This window comes from Salvelinus fontinalis, chromosome 15 (genome assembly GCF_029448725.1).
Source record: "Salvelinus fontinalis isolate EN_2023a chromosome 15, ASM2944872v1, whole genome shotgun sequence".
In the NCBI taxonomy this organism is placed as follows: domain Eukaryota; kingdom Metazoa; phylum Chordata; class Actinopteri; order Salmoniformes; family Salmonidae; genus Salvelinus; species Salvelinus fontinalis.
This window is the reverse complement of record NC_074679.1, coordinates 19,579,265-19,600,019: the sequence shown is the minus strand read 5'-3', so window position 1 is coordinate 19,600,019 and position 20,755 is coordinate 19,579,265. Positions and strand designations below refer to the sequence as shown.

The window sequence follows — 20,755 nt, the reverse complement described above, 5'->3', positions numbered from 1 at the left end:
GGGTTGAAGGGGGAGAGGGTGGAGGCTTGAAGGGAGGGAGGAGGGTTGAAGGGGGAGAGGGTGGAGGGTTGAAGGGGGGGAGGGTGGAGGGTTGAAGGGAGGGTGGAGGGTTGAAGGGGTAGAGGGTGGAGGGTTGAAGGGAGGGAGGAGGGTTGAAGGGGGAGAGGGTGGAGGGTTGAAGGGGGAGAGGGTGGAGGGTAGAAAGGGAAGGGTGGGGGGTTGAAGGGGGAGAGGGTGGAGGGTTGAAGGGAGGGAGGAGGGTTGAAGGGGTAGAGGGTGGATGGTTGAAGGGAGGGAGGAGGGTTGAAGGGGGAGAGGGTGGAGGGTTGAAGGGGGAGAGGGTGGAGGGTTGAAGGGGGGGAGGGTGGAGGGTTGAAGGGAGGGTGGAGGGTTGAAGGGGTAGAGGGTGGAGGGTTGAAGGGGGAGAGGGTGGAGGGTTGAAGGGAGGGAGGAGGGTTGAAGGGGGAGAGGGTGGAGGGTTGAAGGGGGAGAGGGTGGAGAGGGTGGAGGGTAGAAAGGGAAGGGTGGGGGGTTGAAGGGGGAGAGGGTGGAGGGTTGAAGGGGGAGAGGGTGGAGGGTGGAGGGTAGAAAGGGAAGGGTGGGGGGTTGAAGGGAGGGAGGAGGGTTGAAGGGGGAGAGGGTGGAGGGTTAAAGGGGGAGAGGGTGGAGGCTTGAAGGGAGGGAGGAGGGTTGAAGGGGGAGAGGGTGGAGGGTTGAAGGGGGAGAGGGTGGAGGGTTGAAGGGAGGGTGGAGGGTTGAAGGGGGAGAGGGTGGAGGGTTGAAGGGGGGAGGAGGGTTGAGGGGGGAGAGGGAGGAGGGTTGAAGGGGGAGAGGGTGGAGGCTTGAAGGGAGGGAGGAGGGTTGAAGGGGTAGAGGGTGGAGGGTTGAAGGGGGAGAGGGTGGAGGGTTGAAGGGAGGGTGGAGGGTTGAAGGGGGGGAGGGTGGAGGGTTGAAGGGGGAGAGGGTGGAGGGTTGAAGGGGGAGAGGGTGGAGGGTAGAAAGGGAAGGGTGGGGGGTTGAAGGGGGAGAGGGTGGAGGGTTGAAGGGGGAGAGGGTGGAGAGGGTGGAGGGTAGAAAGGGAAGGGTGGGGGGTTGAAGGGGGAGAGGGTGGAGGATTGAAGGGGGAGAGGGTGGAGGGTTGAAGGGGGAGAGGGTGGAGGGTGGAGGGTAGAAAGGGAAGGGTGGGGGGTTGAAGGGAGGGTGGAGGGTTGAAGGGGTAGAGGGTGGAGGGTTGAAGGGGGAGAGGGTGGAGGGTTGAAGGGAGGGAGGAGGGTTGAAGGGGGAGAGGGTGGAGGGTTGAAGGGGGAGAGGGTGGAGAGGGTGGAGGGTAGAAAGGGAAGGGTGGGGGGTTGAAGGGGGAGAGGGTGGAGGGTTGAAGGGGGGGTGGAGGGTTGAAGGGGTAGAGGGTGGAGGGTTGAAGGGAGGGAGGAGGGTTGAAGGGGGAGAGGGTGGAGGGTTGAAGGGGGAGAGGGTGGAGGGTAGAAAGGGAAGGGTGGGGGGTTGAAGGGGGAGAGGGTGGAGGGTTGAAGGGAGGGAGGAGGGTTGAAGGGGTAGAGGGTGGATGGTTGAAGGGAGGGAGGAGGGTTGAAGGGGGAGAGGGTGGAGGGTTGAAGGGGGAGAGGGTGGAGGGTTGAAGGGGGGGAGGGTGGAGGGTTGAAGGGAGGGTGGAGGGTTGAAGGGGTAGAGGGTGGAGGGTTGAAGGGGGAGAGGGTGGAGGGTTGAAGGGAGGGAGGAGGGTTGAAGGGGGAGAGGGTGGAGGGTTGAAGGGGGAGAGGGTGGAGAGGGTGGAGGGTAGAAAGGGAAGGGTGGGGGGTTGAAGGGGGAGAGGGTGGAGGGTTGAAGGGGGAGAGGGTGGAGGGTGGAGGGTAGAAAGGGAAGGGTGGGGGGTTGAAGGGGGGAGGAGGGTTGAGGGGGGAGAGGGAGGAGGGTTGAAGGGGGAGAGGGTGGAGGCTTGAAGGGAGGGAGGAGGGTTGAAGGGGGAGAGGGTGGAGGGTTGAAGGGGGAGAGGGTGGAGGGTTGAAGGGAGGGTGGAGGGTTGAAGGGGGAGAGGGTGGAGGGTTGAAGGGGGGAGGAGGGTTGAGGGGGGAGAGGGAGGAGGGTTGAAGGGGGAGAGGGTGGAGGCTTGAAGGGAGGGAGGAGGGTTGAAGGGGTAGAGGGTGGAGGGTTGAAGGGGGAGAGGGTGGAGGGTTGAAGGGAGGGTGGAGGGTTGAAGGGGGGGAGGGTGGAGGGTTGAAGGGGGAGAGGGTGGAGGGTTGAAGGGGGAGAGGGTGGAGGGTAGAAAGGGAAGGGTGGGGGGTTGAAGGGGGAGAGGGTGGAGGGTTGAAGGGGGAGAGGGTGGAGAGGGTGGAGGGTAGAAAGGGAAGGGTGGGGGGTTGAAGGGGGAGAGGGTGGAGGATTGAAGGGGGAGAGGGTGGAGGGTTGAAGGGGGAGAGGGTGGAGGGTGGAGGGTAGAAAGGGAAGGGTGGGGGGTTGAAGGGAGGGAGGAGGGTTGAAGGGGGAGAGGGTGGAGGGTTGAAGGGAGGGAGGAGGGTTGAAGGGGGAGAGGGTGGAGGGTTGAAGGGGGAGAGGGTGGAGGGTTGAAGGGGGGAGGAGGGTTGAGGGGGGAGAGGGAGGAGGGTTGAAGGGGGAGAGGGTGGAGGCTTGAAGGGAGGGAGGAGGGTTGAAGGGGGAGAGGGTGGAGGGTTGAAGGGGGGGAGGGTGGAGGGTTGAAGGGAGGGTGGAGGGTTGAAGGGGTAGAGGGTGGAGGGTTGAAGGGAGGGAGGAGGGTTGAAGGGGGAGAGGGTGGAGGGTTGAAGGGGGAGAGGGTGGAGGGTAGAAAGGGAAGGGTGGGGGGTTGAAGGGGGGGAGGGTGGAGGGTTGAAGGGAGGGAGGAGGGTTGAAGGGGTAGAGGGTGGAGGGTTGAAGGGAGGGAGGAGGGTTGAAGGGGGAGAGGGTGGAGGGTTGAAGGGGGAGAGGGTGGAGGGTTGAAGGGGGGGAGGGTGGAGGGTTGAAGGGAGGGTGGAGGGTAGAAAGGGAAGGGTGGGGGGTTGAAGGGGGAGAGGGTGGAGGGTTGAAGGGAGGGTGGAGGGTTGAAGGGGTAGAGGGTGGAGAGTTGAAGGGGGAGAGGGTGGAGAGTTGAAGGAGGAGAGGGTGGGGGGTTGAAGGGGGAGAGGGTGGGGGGTTGAAGGGGGAGAGGGTGGGGGGTTGAAGGGGGAGAGGGTGGAGGGTTGAAGGGGGAGAGGGTGGAGGGTTGAAGGGGGAGAGGGTGGAGAGTTGAAGGGGGAGAGGGTGGAGAGTTGAAGGGGGAGAGGGTGGAGGGGTTGAAGGGGGAGAGGGTGGGGGGTTGAAGGGGGAGAGGGTGGAGGGTTGAAGGGGGGGAGGGTGGGTGGTTGAAGGGGGAGAGGGTGGAGAGTTGAAGGGGGAGAGGGTGGGGGGTTGAAGGGGGAGAGGGTGGGGGGTTAAAGGGGGAGAGGGTGGGTGGTTGGTGTGGACATGAAGGAGAGGTCACCTCTGGGTGAGGAGGGTTTGTTTTAGGGGACAGAGGGGAGAAGGGTGGGGGATGTGTGTCAGTTAGGGGGTAATAGAGAGGTTGGATTAAGGTGGGAGGGGAGGGTTGGAAAGAAGGAATTTAAGGAGAGATGAAGGATGGTGAGACAGTGGGATTTTCTCGGGGAGAGGGAGCAATGGAGAGAGACAGAGAAAGAAAGAGGGGAGTTTGTAATGAGAAGAGATGTATGCTGCACATGTCTGGACGCAAGAGAGCGAGACAACCACGGGCTTACCAGTACTGCATGACTGCCTCCATCATTCCTACACACACACGCGCACGCACGGCGCACACACACACACGCATGCGCACACACACACGCATGCGCACACACACACGCATGCGCACACACACACGCATGCGCACACACACACGCATGCGCACACACACACAGACACGTACACAGAAGTGGAGGAGAAAACAGTGTGCCTCTGATTAGGCTCCTCGTGTCCTGAGGGAAGATGGACTGACATGCTGGAGAAAATGAACAGTCAGGGAAAACATTGTTTTCCCAATTAAACATAAACCTTACACTGGTCTCATTACACAAAACACATATATACGCACGCACGCGCACACACACACAAACATACACACACATATTTATCTGATCTGCTCAGAGAGACGGAGCACCGTGAGAGTTATTTAAGATACTCAAAGAGGTTTTCGGGCAATGGGCAGAGATTCTGCTGTCCTAGCTCCAAGGGGAAGATGGGGAGGGACTCTGCTGTCCTAGCTTCAAGGGGAAGATGGGGAGGGACTCTGCTGTCCTAGCTCCAAGGGGAAGATGGGGAGGGACTCTGCTGTCCTAGCTTCAGGGGGAAGATGGGCAAGGACTCTGCTGTCCTAGTTTCAAGGGGAAGATGGGCAAGGACTCTGCTGTTCTAGTTTCAAGGGGAAGATAGGCAGGGACTCTGCTGTCCTAGCTTCAAGGGGAAGATGGGGAGGCACTCTGCTGTCCTAGCTCCAAGGGGAAGATGGGGAGGGACTCTGCTGTCCTAGCTTCAAGGGGAAGATGGGGAGGGACTCTGCTGTCCTAGCTTCAAGGGGAAGATGGGGAGGGACTCTGCTGTCCTAGCTTCAAGGGGAAGATGGGGAGGGACTCTGCTGTCCTAGCTTCAAGGGGAAGATGGGGAGGGACTCTGCTGTTCTAGCTTCAAGGGGAAGATGGGGAGGGACTCTGCTGTCCTAGCTTCAAGGGGAAGATGGGGAGGGACTCTGCTGTCCTAGCTTCAAGGGGAAGATGGGGAGGGACTCTGCTGTCCTAGCTTCAAGGGGAAGATGGGGAGGGACTCTGCTGTCCTAGCTTCAAGGGGAAGATGGGCAGGGACTCTGCTGTCCTAGCTTCAAGGGGAAGATGGGGAGGGACTCTGCTGTCCTAGCTTCAAGGGGAAGATGGGGAGGGACTCTGCTGTTCTAGCTTCAAGGGGAAGATGGGGAGGGACTCTGCTGTTCTAGTTTCAAGGGGAAGATGGGGAGGGACTGCTGTCCTAGCTTCAGGGGAAAGATGGGCAGGGACTCTGCTGTCCTAGCTTCAAGGGGAAGATGGGGAGGGACTCTGTTGTCCTAGCTTCAAGGGGAAGATGGGGAGGGACTCTGCTGTCCTAGCTTCAAGGGGAAGATGGGGAGGGACTCTGCTGTCCTAGCTTCAGGGGGAAGATGGGCAAGGACTCTGCTGTTCTAGTTTCAAGGGGAAGATGGGGAGGGACTCTGCTGTCCTAGCTTCAAGGGGAAGATGGGGAGGGACTCTGCTGTCCTAGCTTCAAGGGGAAGATGGGGAGGGACTCTGCTGTTCTAGTTTCAAGGGGAAGATGGGGAGGGACTCTGCTGTCCTAGCTTCAAGGGGAAGATGGGGAGGGACTCTGCTGTCCTAGCTTCAAGGGGAAGATGGGGAGGGACTCTGCTGTTCTAGCTTCAAGGGGAAGATGGGGAGGGACTCTGCTGTCCTAGCTTCAAGGGGAAGATGGGGAGGGACTCTGCTGTCCTAGCTTCAGGGGGAAGATGGGCAAGGACTCTGCTGTTCTAGTTTCAAGGGGAAGATGGGGAGGGACTCTGCTGTCCTAGCTTCAAGGGGAAGATGGGGAGGGACTCTGCTGTCCTAGCTTCAAGGGGAAGATGGGCAGGGACTCTGCTGTCCTAGCTTCAAGGGGAAGATGGGGAGGGACTCTGCTGTCCTAGCTTCAAGGGGAAGATGGGGAGGGACTCTGCTGTTCTAGCTTCAAGGGGAAGATGGAGAGGGACTCTGCTGTTCTAGTTTCAAGGGGAAGATGGGGAGGGACTGCTGTCCTAGCTTCAGGGGAAAGATGGGCAGGGACTCTGCTGTCCTAGCTTCAAGGGGAAGATGGGGAGGGACTCTGCTGTCCTAGCTTCAAGGGGAAGATGGGGAGGGACTCTGCTGTCCTAGCTTCAAGGGGAAGATGGGGAGGGACTCTGCTGTCCTAGCTTCAGGGGGAAGATGGGCAAGGACTCTGCTGTTCTAGTTTCAAGGGGAAGATGGGGAGGGACTCTGCTGTCCTAGCTTCAAGGGGAAGATGGGGAGGGACTCTGCTGTCCTAGCTTCAAGGGGAAGATGGGGAGGGACTCTGCTGTTCTAGTTTCAAGGGGAAGATGGGGAGGGACTCTGCTGTCCTAGCTTCAAGGGGAAGATGGGGAGGGACTCTGCTGTCCTAGCTTCAAGGGGAAGATGGGGAGGGACTCTGCTGTTCTAGCTTCAAGGGGAAGATGGGGAGGGACTCTGCTGTCCTAGCTTCAAGGGGAAGATGGGGAGGGACTCTGCTGTCCTAGCTTCAGGGGGAAGATGGGCAAGGACTCTGCTGTTCTAGTTTCAAGGGGAAGATGGGGAGGGACTCTGCTGTCCTAGCTTCAAGGGGAAGATGGGGAGGGACTCTGCTGTCCTAGCTTCAAGGGGAAGATGGGGAGGGACTCTGCTGTTCTAGTTTCAAGGGGAAGATGGGGAGGGACTCTGCTGTCCTAGCTTCAAGGGGAAGATGGGCAGGGACTCTGCTGTCCTAGCTTCAAGGGGAAGATGGGGAGGGACTCTGCTGTCCTAGCTTCAGGGGGAAGATGGGCAAGGACTCTGCTGTTCTAGTTTCAAGGGGAAGATGGGGAGGGACTCTGCTGTCCTAGCTTCAAGGGGAAGATGGGGAGGGACTCTGCTGTCCTAGCTTCAAGGGGAAGATGGGCAGGGACTCTGCTGTCCTAGCTTCAAGGGGAAGATGGGGAGGGACTCTGCTGTCCTAGCTTCAGGGGGAAGATGGGCAAGGACTCTGCTGTTCTAGTTTCAAGGGGAAGATGGGGAGGGACTCTGCTGTCCTAGCTTCAAGGGGAAGATGGGCAGGGACTCTGCTGTCCTAGCTTCAAGGGGAAGATGGGGAGGGACTCTGCTGTCCTAGCTTCAGGGGGAAGATGGGCAAGGACTCTGCTGTTCTAGTTTCAAGGGGAAGATGGGGAGGGACTCTGCTGTCCTAGCTTCAAGGGGAAGATGGGGAGGGACTCTGCTGTCCTAGCTTCAAGGGGAAGATGGGGAGGGACTCTGCTGTTCTAGTTTCAAGGGGAAGATGGGGAGGGACTGCTGTCCTAGCTTCAGGGGAAAGATGGGCAGGGACTCTGCTGTTCTAGCTTCAGGGGGAAGATGGGCAGGGACTCTGCTGTCCTAGCTTCAGGGGGAAGATGGGCAGGGACTCTGCTGTCCTAGCTTCAGGGGGAAGATGGGCAGTGACTCTGCTGTCCTAGCTTCAAGGGGAAGATGGGGAGGAACTCTGCTGTCCTAGCTTCAAGGGGAAGAAAGGGAGGGACTCTGCTGTCCTAGCTCCAAGGTGAAGATGGGGAGGGACTCTGCTGTCCTAGCTCCAAGGTGAAGATGGGGAGGGACTCTGCTGTCCTAGCTCCAAGGGGAAGATGGGGAGGGACTCTGCTGTCCTAGCTTCAAGAGGAAGATGGGGAGGGACTCTGCTGTCCTAGCTTCAAGAGGAAGATGGGGAGGGACTCTGCTGTCCTAGCTTCAGGGGGAAGATGGGGAGGGACTCTGCTGTCCTAGCTTCAAAGGGAAGATGGGCAGTGACTCTGCTGTCCTAGCTTAAAGCGGAAGATGGGGAGGGACTCTGCTGCTCTAGCTTCAAGGGGAAGATGGGGAGGGACTCTGCTGTTCTAGTTTCAAGGGGAAGATGGGGAGGGACTCTGCTGTCCTAGCTTCAGGGGGAAGATGGGCAAGGACTCTGCTGTCCTAGCTTCAAGGGGAAGATGGGGAGGGACTCTGCTGTCCTAGCTTCAAGGGGAAGATGGGGAGGGACTCTGCTGTTCTAGTTTCAAGGGGAAGATGGGGAGGGACTCTGCTGTCCTAGCTTCAGGGGGAAGATGGGCAGGGACTCTGCTGTCCTAGCTTCAAGGGGAATATGGGGAGGGACTCTGCTGTCCTAGCTTCAAGGGGAAGATGGGGGGGAACTCTGCTGTTCTAGCTTCAGGGGGAAGATGGGCAGGGACTCTGCTGTTCTAGCTTCAGGGGGAAGATGGGCAGGGACTCTGCTGTCCTAGCTTCAGGGGGAAGATGGGGAGGGACTCTGCTGTCCTAGCTTCAAGGGGAAGATGGGGAGGGACTCTGCTGTCCTAGCTCCAAGGTGAAGATGGGGAGGGACTCTGCTGTCCTAGCTCCAAGGGGAAGATGGGGAGGGACTCTGCTGTCCTAGCTCCAAGGGCAAGATGGGGAGGGACTCTGCTGTCCTAGCTTCAGGGGGAAGCTGGTTCCACCATTGGGGTACAAGGACAGAGAAGAGCGTTGACTGGGCTGAGTGGGAGCTGCCCTCCCGTAGGGGTGGGAGGGACAAGAGACCAGAGGTGGCAGAACGGAGTGTCAGGTTGGGATGTAGGGTTTGAACATAGCCTGAAGGTAGGGAGGGGCAGTTCCCCTTGCTGATTCGTAGGCAAGCACCAGGGTCTTGAAGATGATGTGAGCTTCGACTGGGAGTCAGTGGAGTGTGTGGAGGAGCGGGGCATTTAGGATCTTGAATACAAGACATGCGTCGGTGTATTGGACAAGATTTTCCCAACTCAGGAGCTCATGCTTTCTGAGGATGTAACAGTGATGATGCTATTGGGCTTCCTACCAAGCACTTTGAGAGCCTGTTTGTAGACAGACTGAATGGGTTTTAATGTGGTACAGGAAGCTTGGGCCCAACTAGTCAAGCGGTATGTTAAATGGGGGAGTATCATAGCAATGAAGTACAGTTTTGCTGCCTCTGTAGTCAAAACATTTCGTATGTATCGGAAATTAGCTAGGTTGAATTTGAGTTACCTTTTTTACCTGCTTTCTGAAAGAGATGTTGGAAATATGTTGTTTTAACCCTATCCATCACCTTAACCCTGACCTTTACCCTGACCTTAACCGTTCGGAATTAATGCCTAAACTTAACCTTCGGAATTTGACGTTTATCCCCTCCCCCCGGACAAACATTGATGAAACCGTTTGAACAAATTTGTTTGTATAATTTTTTAAAAGTATTATTAAATGTTGTATTGTGTTCTGTGTTCTATGAGAAAGAGCCCCGGAGCTCGCTCCATTTGTTCCCAATTCAAAACAAATTGCACATCAAACCTCCTAATTTCATGAACACTTCAATAACCAGCAGATGTACTGGACATAAATCATCAACATTAACGATCAGCCCGATGTCAATCATCAACATTAACGATCAGCCCGATGTCAATCATCAACATTAATGATCAGCCCGATGTCAATCATCAACATTAACGATCAGCCCGATGTCAATCATCAACATTAATGATCAGCCCCATGTCAATCATCAACATTAACGATCAGCCCCATGTCAATCATCAACATTAACGATCAGCCCCATGTCAACCATCAACATTAATGATCAGCCCGCTGTCAATCATCGACATTAACGATCAGCCCGCTTTCAATCATCGACATTAATGATCAGCCCCATGTCAATCATCGACATTAACGATCAGCCCCATGTCAATCATCGACATTAACGATCAGCCCCATGTCAATCATCGACAGTAACAATCAGCCCGCTGTCAATCATCGACAGTAACGATCAGCCCGCTGTCAATCAGACAGTAACGATCAGCCCGCTGTCAATCATTGACATTAACGATCAGCCCGATGTCAATCATCGACATTAACGATCAGCCCCATGTCAATCATCAACATTAACGATCAGCCCCATGTCAATCATTGACATTAACGATCAGCCCCATGTCAATCATCGACATTAACGATCAGCCCACTATCAATCATCGACATTAACGATCAGCCCGCTATCAATCATCGACATTAACGATCAGCCCCATGTCAATCATCGACATTAACGATCAGCCCCATGTCAATCATCGACATTAACGATCAGCCCCATGTCAATCATCGACATTAACGATCAGCCCCATGTCAATCATCGACATTAACGATCAGCCCCATGTCAATCATCGACATTAACGATCAGCCCCATGTCAATCATCGACATTAACGATCAGCCCACTATCAATCATCGACATTAACGATCAGCCCGCTATTAATCATCGACATTAACGATCAGCCCCATGTCAATCATCGACATTAACGATCAGCCCCATGTCAATCACGTCTTTAGGAGGCACTGTAACTAGGTTGATTACAATGCGTGATGAGTGAGTGTGTTGTTGCAGAAATAAATAGGCCTACGTTCATTTGTTTAAAAAAAATAATTGTACAGAGAGAGTTGGTATGTTATGAATGATAAAATATAAATAATGAAAGATCCTGACCCCTGAAAGGTCTGTGCCCAGCCCTGCGCACACACACACACACACACACACACACACACACACACACACACACACACACACACACACACACACACACACACACACACACACACACACACACACACACACACACACACACTTGAATGTTCAAGCACTACCAAGGTGGAAATACTGCTCAAGGTGAAAAGAAAGAAATGTGTGTTTCTCTCTCTGTTCATTATTACACTTCTATGTTGATTATTACACCTTCTCTCTCCTCTGTTAGTTATTACACCTTCTCTCTCCATCTGTTAGGTATTACACCTTCTCTCTCCTCTGTTAGTTATTACACCTTCTCTCTCCTCTGTTAGGTATTACACCTTCTCTCTCCTCTGTTAGGTATTACACCTTCTCTCTCCATCTGTTAGGTATTACACCTTCTCTCTCCTCTGTTAGTTATTACACCTTCTCTCTCCATCTGTTAGGTATTACACCTTCTCTCTCCATCTGTTAGGTATTACACCTTCTCTCTCCTCTTAGTTATTACACCTTCTCTCTCCTCTGTTAGTTATTACACCTTCTCTCTCCATCTGTTAGGTATTACACCTTCTCTCTCCTCTGTTAGTTATTACACCTTCTCTCTCCTCTTAGTTATTACACCTTCTCTCTCCTCTGTTAGGTATTACACCTTCTCTCTCCTCTGTTAGGTATTACACCTTCTCTCTCCATCTGTTAGGTATTACACCTTCTCTCTCCTCTGTTAGTTATTACACCTTCTCTCTCCATCTGTTAGTTATTACAACTTCTCTCTCCTCTGTTAGTTATTACACCTTCTCTCTCCTCTGTTAGTTATTACACCTTCTCTCTCCTCTTAGTTATTACACCTTCTCTCTCCTCTTAGTTATTACACCTTCTCTCTCCTCTGTTAGTTATTACACCTTCTCTCTCCTCTGTTAGTTATTACACCTTCTCTCTCCATCTGTTAGTTATTACACCTTCTCTCTCCATCTGTTAGTTATTACACCTTCTCTCTCCTCTGTTAGTTATTACACCTTCTCTCTCCATCTGTTAGTTATTACACCTTCTCTCTCCTCTGTTAGTTATTACACCTTCTCTCTCCTCTGTTAGTTATTACACCTTCTCTCTCCTCTGTTAGGTATTACACCTTCTCTCTCCTCTGTTAGGTATTACACCTTCTCTCTCCTCTGTTAGGTATTACACCTTCTCTCTCCTCTGTTAGGTATTACACCTTCTCTCTCCTCTGTTAGGTATTACACCTTCTCTCTCCTCTGTTAGGTATTACACCTTCTCTCTCCTCTGTTAGGTATTACACCTTCTCTCTCCTCTGTTAGGTATTACACCTTCTCTCTCCTCTGTTAGGTATTACACCTTCTCTCTCCTCTGTTAGGTATTACACCTTCTCTCTCCATCTGTTAGTTATTACACCTTCTCTCTCCTCTGTTAGGTATTACACCATCTCTCTCCTCTGTTAGGTATTACACCATCTCTCTCCTCTGTTAGGTATTACACCTTCTCTCTCCATCTGTTAGTTATTACACCTTCTCTCTCCTCTGTTAGTTATTACACCTTCTCTCTCCATCTGTTAGTTATTACACCTTCTCTCTCTGTTAGTTATTACACCTTCTCTCTCCATCTGTTAGTTATTACACCTTCTCTCTCCATCTGCTAGGTATTACACCTTCTCTCTCCATCTGTTAGGTATTACACCTTCTCTCTCCTCTGTTAGGTATTACACCTTCTCTCTCCATCTGCTAGGTATTACACCTTCTCTCTCCATCTGCTAGGTATTACACCTTCTCTCTCCATCTGTTAGTTATTACACCTTCTCTCTCCTCTGTTAGTTATTACACCTTCTCTCTCCTCTGTTAGTTATTACACCTTCTCTCTCCTCTTAGTTATTACACCTTCTCTCTCCTCTGTTAGTTATTACACCTTCTCTCTCATCTGTTAGTTATTACACCTTCTCTCTCCTCTGTTAGTTATTACACCTTCTCTCTCCTCTGTTAGTTATTACACCTTCTCTCTCCTCTGTTAGTTATTACACCTTCTCTCTCCATCTGTTAGGTATTACACCTTCTCTCTCCTCTGTTAGTTATTACACCTTCTCTCTCCTCTGTTAGTTATTACACCTTCTCTCTCCTCTTAGTTATTACACCTTCTCTCTCTGTTAGTTATTACACCTTCTCTCTCCTCTGTTAGTTATTACACCTTCTCTCTCCATCTGTTAGGTATTACACCTTCTCTCTCCTCTGTTAGTTATTACACCTTCTCTCTCCTCTGTTAGTTATTACACCTTCTCTCTCCTCTGTTAGTTATTACACCTTCTCTCTCCTCAGTTATTACACCTTCTCTCTCCTCTTAGTTATTACACCTTCTTTCCTCTGTTTCCCCAGAATATGTCTTATTTATCACATACTGGATTCATCATCTACACATCTCCTCTTAGTTTCATTGTTCTCTATGATAGCCAGGACAGGAGAGCAGAGGAAAGGAGAGGAGACGAAGGGAGAGGAAACGAAAGGAGGAAAGGAAAGGAGAGGGGAGGAGAGGAAAGGAGAGGGGAGGAGATGAGAAGGGAGAGGAGGAGAAAGGAAAGGGGAGGAAATGAGAGGAAGGGAGATGGGAGGAGAAGGGAGAGGAAGGTAGAGGAAGGTAGAGGAGAGGAAAGGAGAGGGGGAAGAGGGGAGAAGAGGAGAGGAAGTCAGACATAAGAAAGGACCATAAATCATAGCTCACACACACACACCTCCTCATCCAGACATTCAGGTCATGACACCTGTATCATAAAACATACAGTAGTTACAGCTGGCATAACTCTATACACAGAGAGGCAGGAGAGAGTGTGTGTCTGTGTGACAATGTCTGTGTAGAATGTCATTCAGGTGTGTGTGCAGCTAGAACCCCAAACACACACACCTCCATACGATTTACGACCCCCATCTCCTTTCACCTGCTTGACAGCCTGAACACAGCCAACACTGTCTGCTACACAGGAGCATGGCACTCGTATATCACACACACAACTGCAACATCAAAGCTACAGAGCGATATACACATATGGAAAAACCAGGAATCAATAACGTTCCTGAGGGAACAAAATGAATGTATATAGATGAAAGTTATCGAATGCTGTACCTCATAGGTGTGTGTGTGTGTGTGTGTGTGTGTGTGTGTGTGTGTGTGTGTGTGTGTGTGTGTGTGTGTGTGTGTGTGTGTGTGTGTGTGTGTGTGTGTGTGTGTGTGTGTGTGTGTGTGTGTGTGTGTGTGTGTGTGTGTGTGTGTGTGTGTGTGTGTGTGTGTGTGTGTGTGTGTGTGTGTGTGTGTGTGTGCATATTGCATTCAGTATATCTTTCCCCCAGCTAACTCACCTTGACATTATCAGGACATTATATTACGGAAACATTGGCACAGCCTGACACAGCCTGACACAGCCTGACACAGCCTGACACAGCCTGACACAGCCTGACACAGCCTGACACAGCCTGACACAGCCTGACACAGCCTGACACAGCCTGACACAGCCTGGCACAGAGTAGCCATAACACTTATATAGGCCATAACTTAGAGTGGCCCTAACACGTATACCGTATAGGCCATAACTTAGTGGCCCTAACACGTATACAGTATAGGCCATAACTTAGAGCGTATGGTTCATTTTATAATATACAGTATGTGTACGAGCACGTAAGTTTTGAGAGGGAGTTGAGAGTGAGGTTGCTAGAAGCAGTTTGTCTGTTAGAGTAGGGAAGGAACACAGACATGTGGCTCTATAAGTGTTAAACGCACGTCAGTTTGCAACGTCGTCATGGATAAAACTGCCGCACTGGCATTTTCCAGCCTTAACGTCAGGTTCAGCTATTTACCTGTGTAACATCAGCTCACTTGCCTTGCCAATATCTGAGGTGTGTCCTTAAAAACAAGTGCAAAAGTGGACAATTTCATGCAGCGCTAATGCGAAATTTTGAGACCCACAAAAAGCAGCTTTTAATGGTAACACAGTTGATAAAGGCATGGACTTCGAGAGTGGAAGCGCAGCCTCTCCAGACATGACACACAGTGGCCATGGAAGGAGAGATGTTCATGACACACAGTGGCCATGGAAGGAGAGATGTTCATGACACACAGTGGCCATGGCAGGAGAGATGTTCATGACACACAGTGGCCATGGAAGGAGAGATGTTCATGACACACAGTGGCCATGGAAGGAGAGATGTTCATGACACACAGTGGCCATGGAAGGAGAGATGTTCATGACACACAGTGGCCATGGAAGGAGAGAAGCGATTTCTGATATCGTGCCTCTAACCCGATCCTATTTAGAAATATTGTTGTTGGTTTAAAAAAACAGATTGATTGTACATGAGAACGTACATGGCTGGAATGCAATGCAATTTCATCTGCTGTTTCTGGAGAAGTGCAAATGTGCTCTGAAAGATGGTTCCATTATGTTTACAAAACATTACATTTGTGAGCACCATAGAGGTGGAAAAAGTACCCAATTGTCATACTTGAGTAAAAGTAAAGATCCCTTAATAGAAAATGACTCAAGTAAAAGTGAAAGTCACCCAGTAAAATTCTACTTGAGTAAAAGTCAAAGTATTTGGTTTAAAATATACTTACTTATCAAAAGTATAAATAAAAAGTATAAATAATTTCAAATTCCTTATATTAAGCAAACCAGATGACACCATTTTATTATTTTATTTACGGAAAGCCAGGGGCACATTCCAACATTATTTACAGACAAAGCATGTGTGTTTAGTGAGTCCGCCAGATCAGAGGCAGTAGGGATGAGCAGGGATGTTCCGTTGATAAGTGCGTGAATTTGACTATTTTCCTGTCCTGCTAAGCATTCAAAATGTAACGAGTACTTCTGGGTGTCAAGGAAAATGTAGTGAAGTAAAAGTATTCAAAAATATAAATAGCAAAGTAAAATACAGATACCCCAAAGAACTACTTAAGTTGTACTTAAAAGTATTTTTACTTAAGTACTTTACACCACTGCATAACGGCGAGTGGACCTTTATCCAGCTCCTGTGAAAAGTGGGTAAAACCCTCCATATTCTAAATGGCCTTGTCTGAATTATACACCCACGAGGATCAATCACGGTGCCTGGAACACGGTGCCTGGAACTCTGTTTAGACATGACTATTTAAAACAAGTTGCTGTTATGGTTTTATTCAAATTTCATTAGAATTATACACTGTCTTTTTAGGCCTTATCAATAGCCTAGTGAATGTAATCTTTCTTATTGACTATGTTTGGCAGACTGCAATTTCCAGTAGGCCCTAGCACCTATATCAGGGTGAATGCTATAGCCCATGTTTAACAATGTATTTCTATATTGAAGCAATGCTACTAGAACAATATTGACTGAAAACATGTTCAACATATTTAGCAGATATGAGGCAGGCTGTTTAACGAAGGAGGCTATAACGGACTAACATTCAAATTGGAGTTGATGACAACGCAATACATTTAAAAAAAAAATGTAAATACATAACTTGAAGAAACCACATATTTAGCCATGGAGCACGTTCTGATTGGCCAGTGAGGAGCCAAGCCTCGACACACCCACAACTTCTTTATTCATCAAAACCAAGCTGCTGCGCGCATAATTCCGGTTGTGAAAATAGCTAAACATATGTCTGACACACCCCCGAACCTATAACGCTACAGCCAGCGGTAAGACTTGCCATTGCATTATGTTTGTTAAAATAGAGTCCATGGTGTCTGCCGCACAGATACCAGAGTTAACATACAACACAGTTATCTAATTGTATCTCTATCCCTCCCTCTCTTCCTAACTATGTCAGGATGGAGAGAACAGAGACCAGGACTTAAGACAAATCAAAGGTTAGAATTATACATCTAGAAGAAAGACTACAGATCAGAGGTTGGGTTTAAACTACAGAGATCAGAGGTGGTATATCCTTAATTATAAACTGGGTGGTTCGAGCTCTGAATGCTGATTGGCTGACAGCTGTGCTATATCAGGCCATATCCCACAGGTATGATAAAACGTTTATTTTTACTGCTCTAATAACGTTGGTAACCAGTTAATAATAGCAATAAGGCACCTCTGGGTTTTGTGGTCGTTGTGCCTAAGAACAGCCCATAGCCGTGGTATATTGGCCATATACCATACCCCCCTGACCTTATTGCTTAATTATCAATCGGGTGGTTCGAGCCCTGAATGCTGATTGGCGTTGCATTGTGCCTAAGAACAGCCCTTAGCCATGGTATATTGGCCATATACCACACCCCCACAGGCCTTATTGCTTAAATCTGGCCAGATAACATTCAGCAGTATAGCGAGATAGGACATTTGGGATGAGGTTAGTATTTGAGATGGGATGTGTAACACAATGTATCGCAGAGTGAAATACCTGGAGGTATGAAATGCAGAATCTGCCCTCACATTTTTTTGTGGGGTGGCGTTTTTTAGGAGAATGTTGGCCTCGATGGCTTAACTGTCATAGACACAGACACTGAGATATGAATGTTTTGACGTTAGTTATTCATGTATCGCCTGAGTTATTGACGACTGTACTAGGATGTGTGTGTTTTATTGATGTTCTGTCAGTCTTCATATTCCTATTATTGATTATGTACAGAGCATTCAGAAAGCCTTCAGGCTTCCCTTTTTCCACATGTTGTTACGTATTATTCTAAAATGGATTAAATCATTTTTCAGTCATCAATCTACACACAATATCCCATAATGACGAGCAAAAACTTTTTAAAGATATTTTTGCAAATGCATTAAAAATAAAAAACGGAATACTTTACGAATGCACTGTAACTTATACGTCTACTGAATATAGAACTGGTTAACAGGCCTCACACACGCACACGCACACGCACACGTCTCTTTCCACACAGTTGACTCATTTGGGAAGATTGCAGGGGAAGGGCTGAAGGACTCTGCAGGCCTTTGTCAGTGTGTGTGTGTGTGTCTAACTGTGCGTTTACATGTACACTGTATAAAGGTGTAAAGTTATATAAATCTGGTTGTTCTTACCTGGCGAAGAAGGATGCAGCGGCAGAGGTGGTGGTTGGGGTTGCCGTGGTAACCTGCAAAGTGGGAGGGACCTGGGAGGGTGAGGGGGCGGGGAGATCAGCATTGTAGAGATTCAGAGCCTCCTCCGTCAGACCCTCTCTACACCCCTCTGATATCATCTGGGAGATCTACACACACACACACACACACACACACACACACACACACACACACACACACACACACATATTGTTATATAACAATAACAACACAAAAGAGAAAGGGGGACATCGGAGAGAGATGGTCACATGTTGTGTGACTGGAACGGCAACAGACAGAAACAGTAGTAAGTATAGAGCACTGGAGGAACTACACCTGTTTGTTTGCTTTAAGGTGAGAAAATAACAGGTTTTCCTTCCACTGGTGACACAGTGCCAGTCAGACCAGAGGGAGACCTGGTGCCATCCTCCTCCATCTGTCACCTCCATATTACCCGACTGGCACAGCTCTCTCTCTCGATCTCTCAATAGAGATCTGATTGTTCCTCTTGAACGTGTTGATCAAGTTAACCTTAACAATTTATTTTCACATTTTCAGTAATGTTTGTTAAGTATAAAGAATATTCATAAAACTAATGCATTGGATTCATCTAGTGATTGATATAGTATTTTTGACTATAGGTGCTTTATATTGTATGGGGCTGTAAGTCCTATCCAGTATCCACCACTAATATGTTGTCCTACCTGGATGGATGAAGCTCGGCGGCCATTTTGTGCCAGCAGGCTCACGCCATATCGCTGTATCAGCACTCTTTAAATGTCATCCCGATATAGGGAACCATTTATAAAGCTCTCTCTCTCCTTTCTTCCCCTCCCCAAATCTCTCCTTCTCCATCTCATCACTCCCACTCTGCTTTCTTCTCAACTCCCTAGCTCCCTCTCCTTCAACATGCACACACACCTCAGCAGTAGCTCTGGAGGTTGTGTGTGACCTGTCTGAATTCACAGTGATTTATCATCATGTTCTCGCTCTGCTCGAATGGTAAAACAGGAGTGTTAAAGTCACACTGTTACTGCAGGGAAGAGGAGAGATGAGCCACACACACACACACACGGTTGATTGATTGGCTAATTAGTGTAGAAGTAGTCTACTTGCGTCATCCACAGACCGAAATACCTGATTTAGAAACAGAAATATAGGACATCTGCCACATGCACCATACTGGGAGGTGTGTGTGTGTTGTGTGTTGTGTGTTGTGTGTGTGGCTACTCGATCGGGTGCCAGCACTTGACTGCTTGCGGGAGCCTAACCCTTCTTGATTAGCGTGCAGCTGTTCTACACTGCTAAAGCATGGTATTAGTATCACAGGGCTATGCTACAGGCTTGGCTATATGCTACTATGGCATAATGTGAAGACAATGGCTGACTGATGGCTCTTTGATGGGCGTCGTGCCATCTCAGCACAAGGGAAATGGAGGGAAGAAATAAAATGGACTCGTATATCTTAAAGCTCCTGAGTGGCGCAGCGGTCGACGGCACTGCATCTCAGTGCTAGAGGCGTCACTGCAGACCCTGGTTCGATCCCGGGCTGTATCAGAACCGGCTGTGATCGGGAGTCCCATAGGGCAGCACAAAATTGGCCCAGCGTCGTCTGAGTTAGGGGAGGGTTCGTCATTGTAAAATAAGAATATATTCTTAACTGACTTGCCTAGTTAAATAAAGGTTCAATTTAAAAAATAATAATATCCTCCTGACTCTATTCCACAGACACACACACACACACACACACACACACACACACACACACAGTGTATTTCTAGTAGCACCCTGGGCTGTGTGCCAGGCAGGCCTCAGAGAGGTGACCTTGGGACAGGGGATGGAGGGAGAGAAAAGGAGGGAGGGGACGGACGGAGGGAATGGAGGACACAGACAGGGAGTGAGGGATGAATTTGACAGAAGGGCTAGAAAAAGGCTTAGGGGAGGTGAAGAAGGGTTAGGAGTGTAGGGGACAGGGGAGTGTGAGGGAGGGACAAGATGATGATGAGGGGGGTGAGGGAGAGAGAGGGGAACGGGGGGTCGATGAGGGGGTAAGGAGATGAGGGGAACAGGGGAGATGAGGCGGTAGGGAGATGAGGGGAACAGGGGAGATGAGGCGGTAGAGAGATGGGGGCAACAGGGGAGATGAGGGGGTAGGGAGATGAGGTAGAGGGACAAGTAAGGAGATGAGGGGAACAGGGGAGATGAGGCGGTAGAGAGATGGGGGCAACAGGGGAGATGAGGGGGTAGGGAGATGAGGTAGAGGGACAAGTAAGGAGATGAGGGGAACAGGGGAGATGAGGCGGTAGAGAGATGGGGGCAACAGGGGAGATGAGGCGGTAGGGAGATGAGGTAGAGGGACAAGTAAGGAGATGAGGGGAACAGGGGAGATGAGGCGGTAGGGAGATGAGGGGAACAGGGGAGATGGGGGGGTAGAGAGATGAGGGGAACAGGGGAGATGAGGGGGTAGAGAGATGAGGGGAACAGGGGAGATGGGGGGGTAGAGAGATGAGGGGAACAGGGGAGATGAGGCGGTAGGAAGATGAGGGGAACAGGGGAGATGAGGCGGTAGGGAGATGAGGGGAACAGGGGAGATGAGGCGGTAGGAAGATGAGGGGAACAGGGGAGATGAGGCGGTAGGAAGATGAGGGGAACAGGGGAGATGGGGGGGGGGTAGGGAGATGAGGGGAACAGGGGAGATGGGGGGGGGTAGGGAGAGGAGGGGAACAGGGGAGATGAGGGGAACAGGGGAGATGAGGCGGTAGGGAGATGAGGTAGACGGACAAGTAAGGAGATGAGGGGAACAGGGGAGATGAGGCGGTAGGGAGAGGAGGGGAACAGGGGAGATGAGGCGGTAGGGAGATGAGGGGAACAGGGGAGATGAGGCGGTAGGGAGATGAGGGGAACAGGGGAGATGAGGGGAACAGGGGAGATGAGGGGAACAGGGGAGATGAGGCGGTAAGGAGATGAGGGGAACAGGGGAGATGAGGGGAACAGGGGAGATGAGGGGAACAGGGGAGATGAGGGGGTAGGGAGATGAGGGGAACAGGGGAGATGAGGGGAACAGGGGAGATGAGGGGAACAGGGGAGATGAGGGGAACAGGGGAGATGAGGGGAACAGGGGAGATGAGGCGGTAGGGAGATGAGGGGAACAGGGGAGATGAGGCGGTAGGGAGAGGAGAGGTGAGGGACAGGGGGTGGGAGAGAGATGAGGGAGAATAGGGGAAATGATGAGATAGGGAGATGAGGTAGAGGGATACGGGGTGGTAGGGAGAGGAGAGGTGAGGGAGAACAGGGGTGTGACAGGAGAGTTCCCTGGAGTCCTCATTATCAGGATATTCATTATTACATGGAATCAGAACACAGAGCACTAACTCTCTCTCTCATTTTTACATACTTTAAGAATGATTTTACATACTTTAAGAAT

The 20,755-nt window shown here is 50.6% G+C and overlaps 1 protein-coding gene across 3 annotated transcripts in view; it reads right to left on the bottom strand.

Moving 5' to 3' along the window:
- The window catches only part of kif26ba (kinesin family member 26Ba), a 196,223-nt gene that overhangs the window by 107,199 nt on the left and 68,269 nt on the right, over nt 1–20,755 (bottom strand). For all 3 annotated transcript variants that reach the window (XM_055862875.1, XM_055862874.1, XM_055862877.1), the window contains exon 4: nt 17,314–17,480. In XM_055862875.1, coding sequence (XP_055718850.1) covers nt 17,314–17,480 — 167 coding nt within the window. The remainder of the gene's footprint in view (nt 1–17,313; nt 17,481–20,755) is intronic.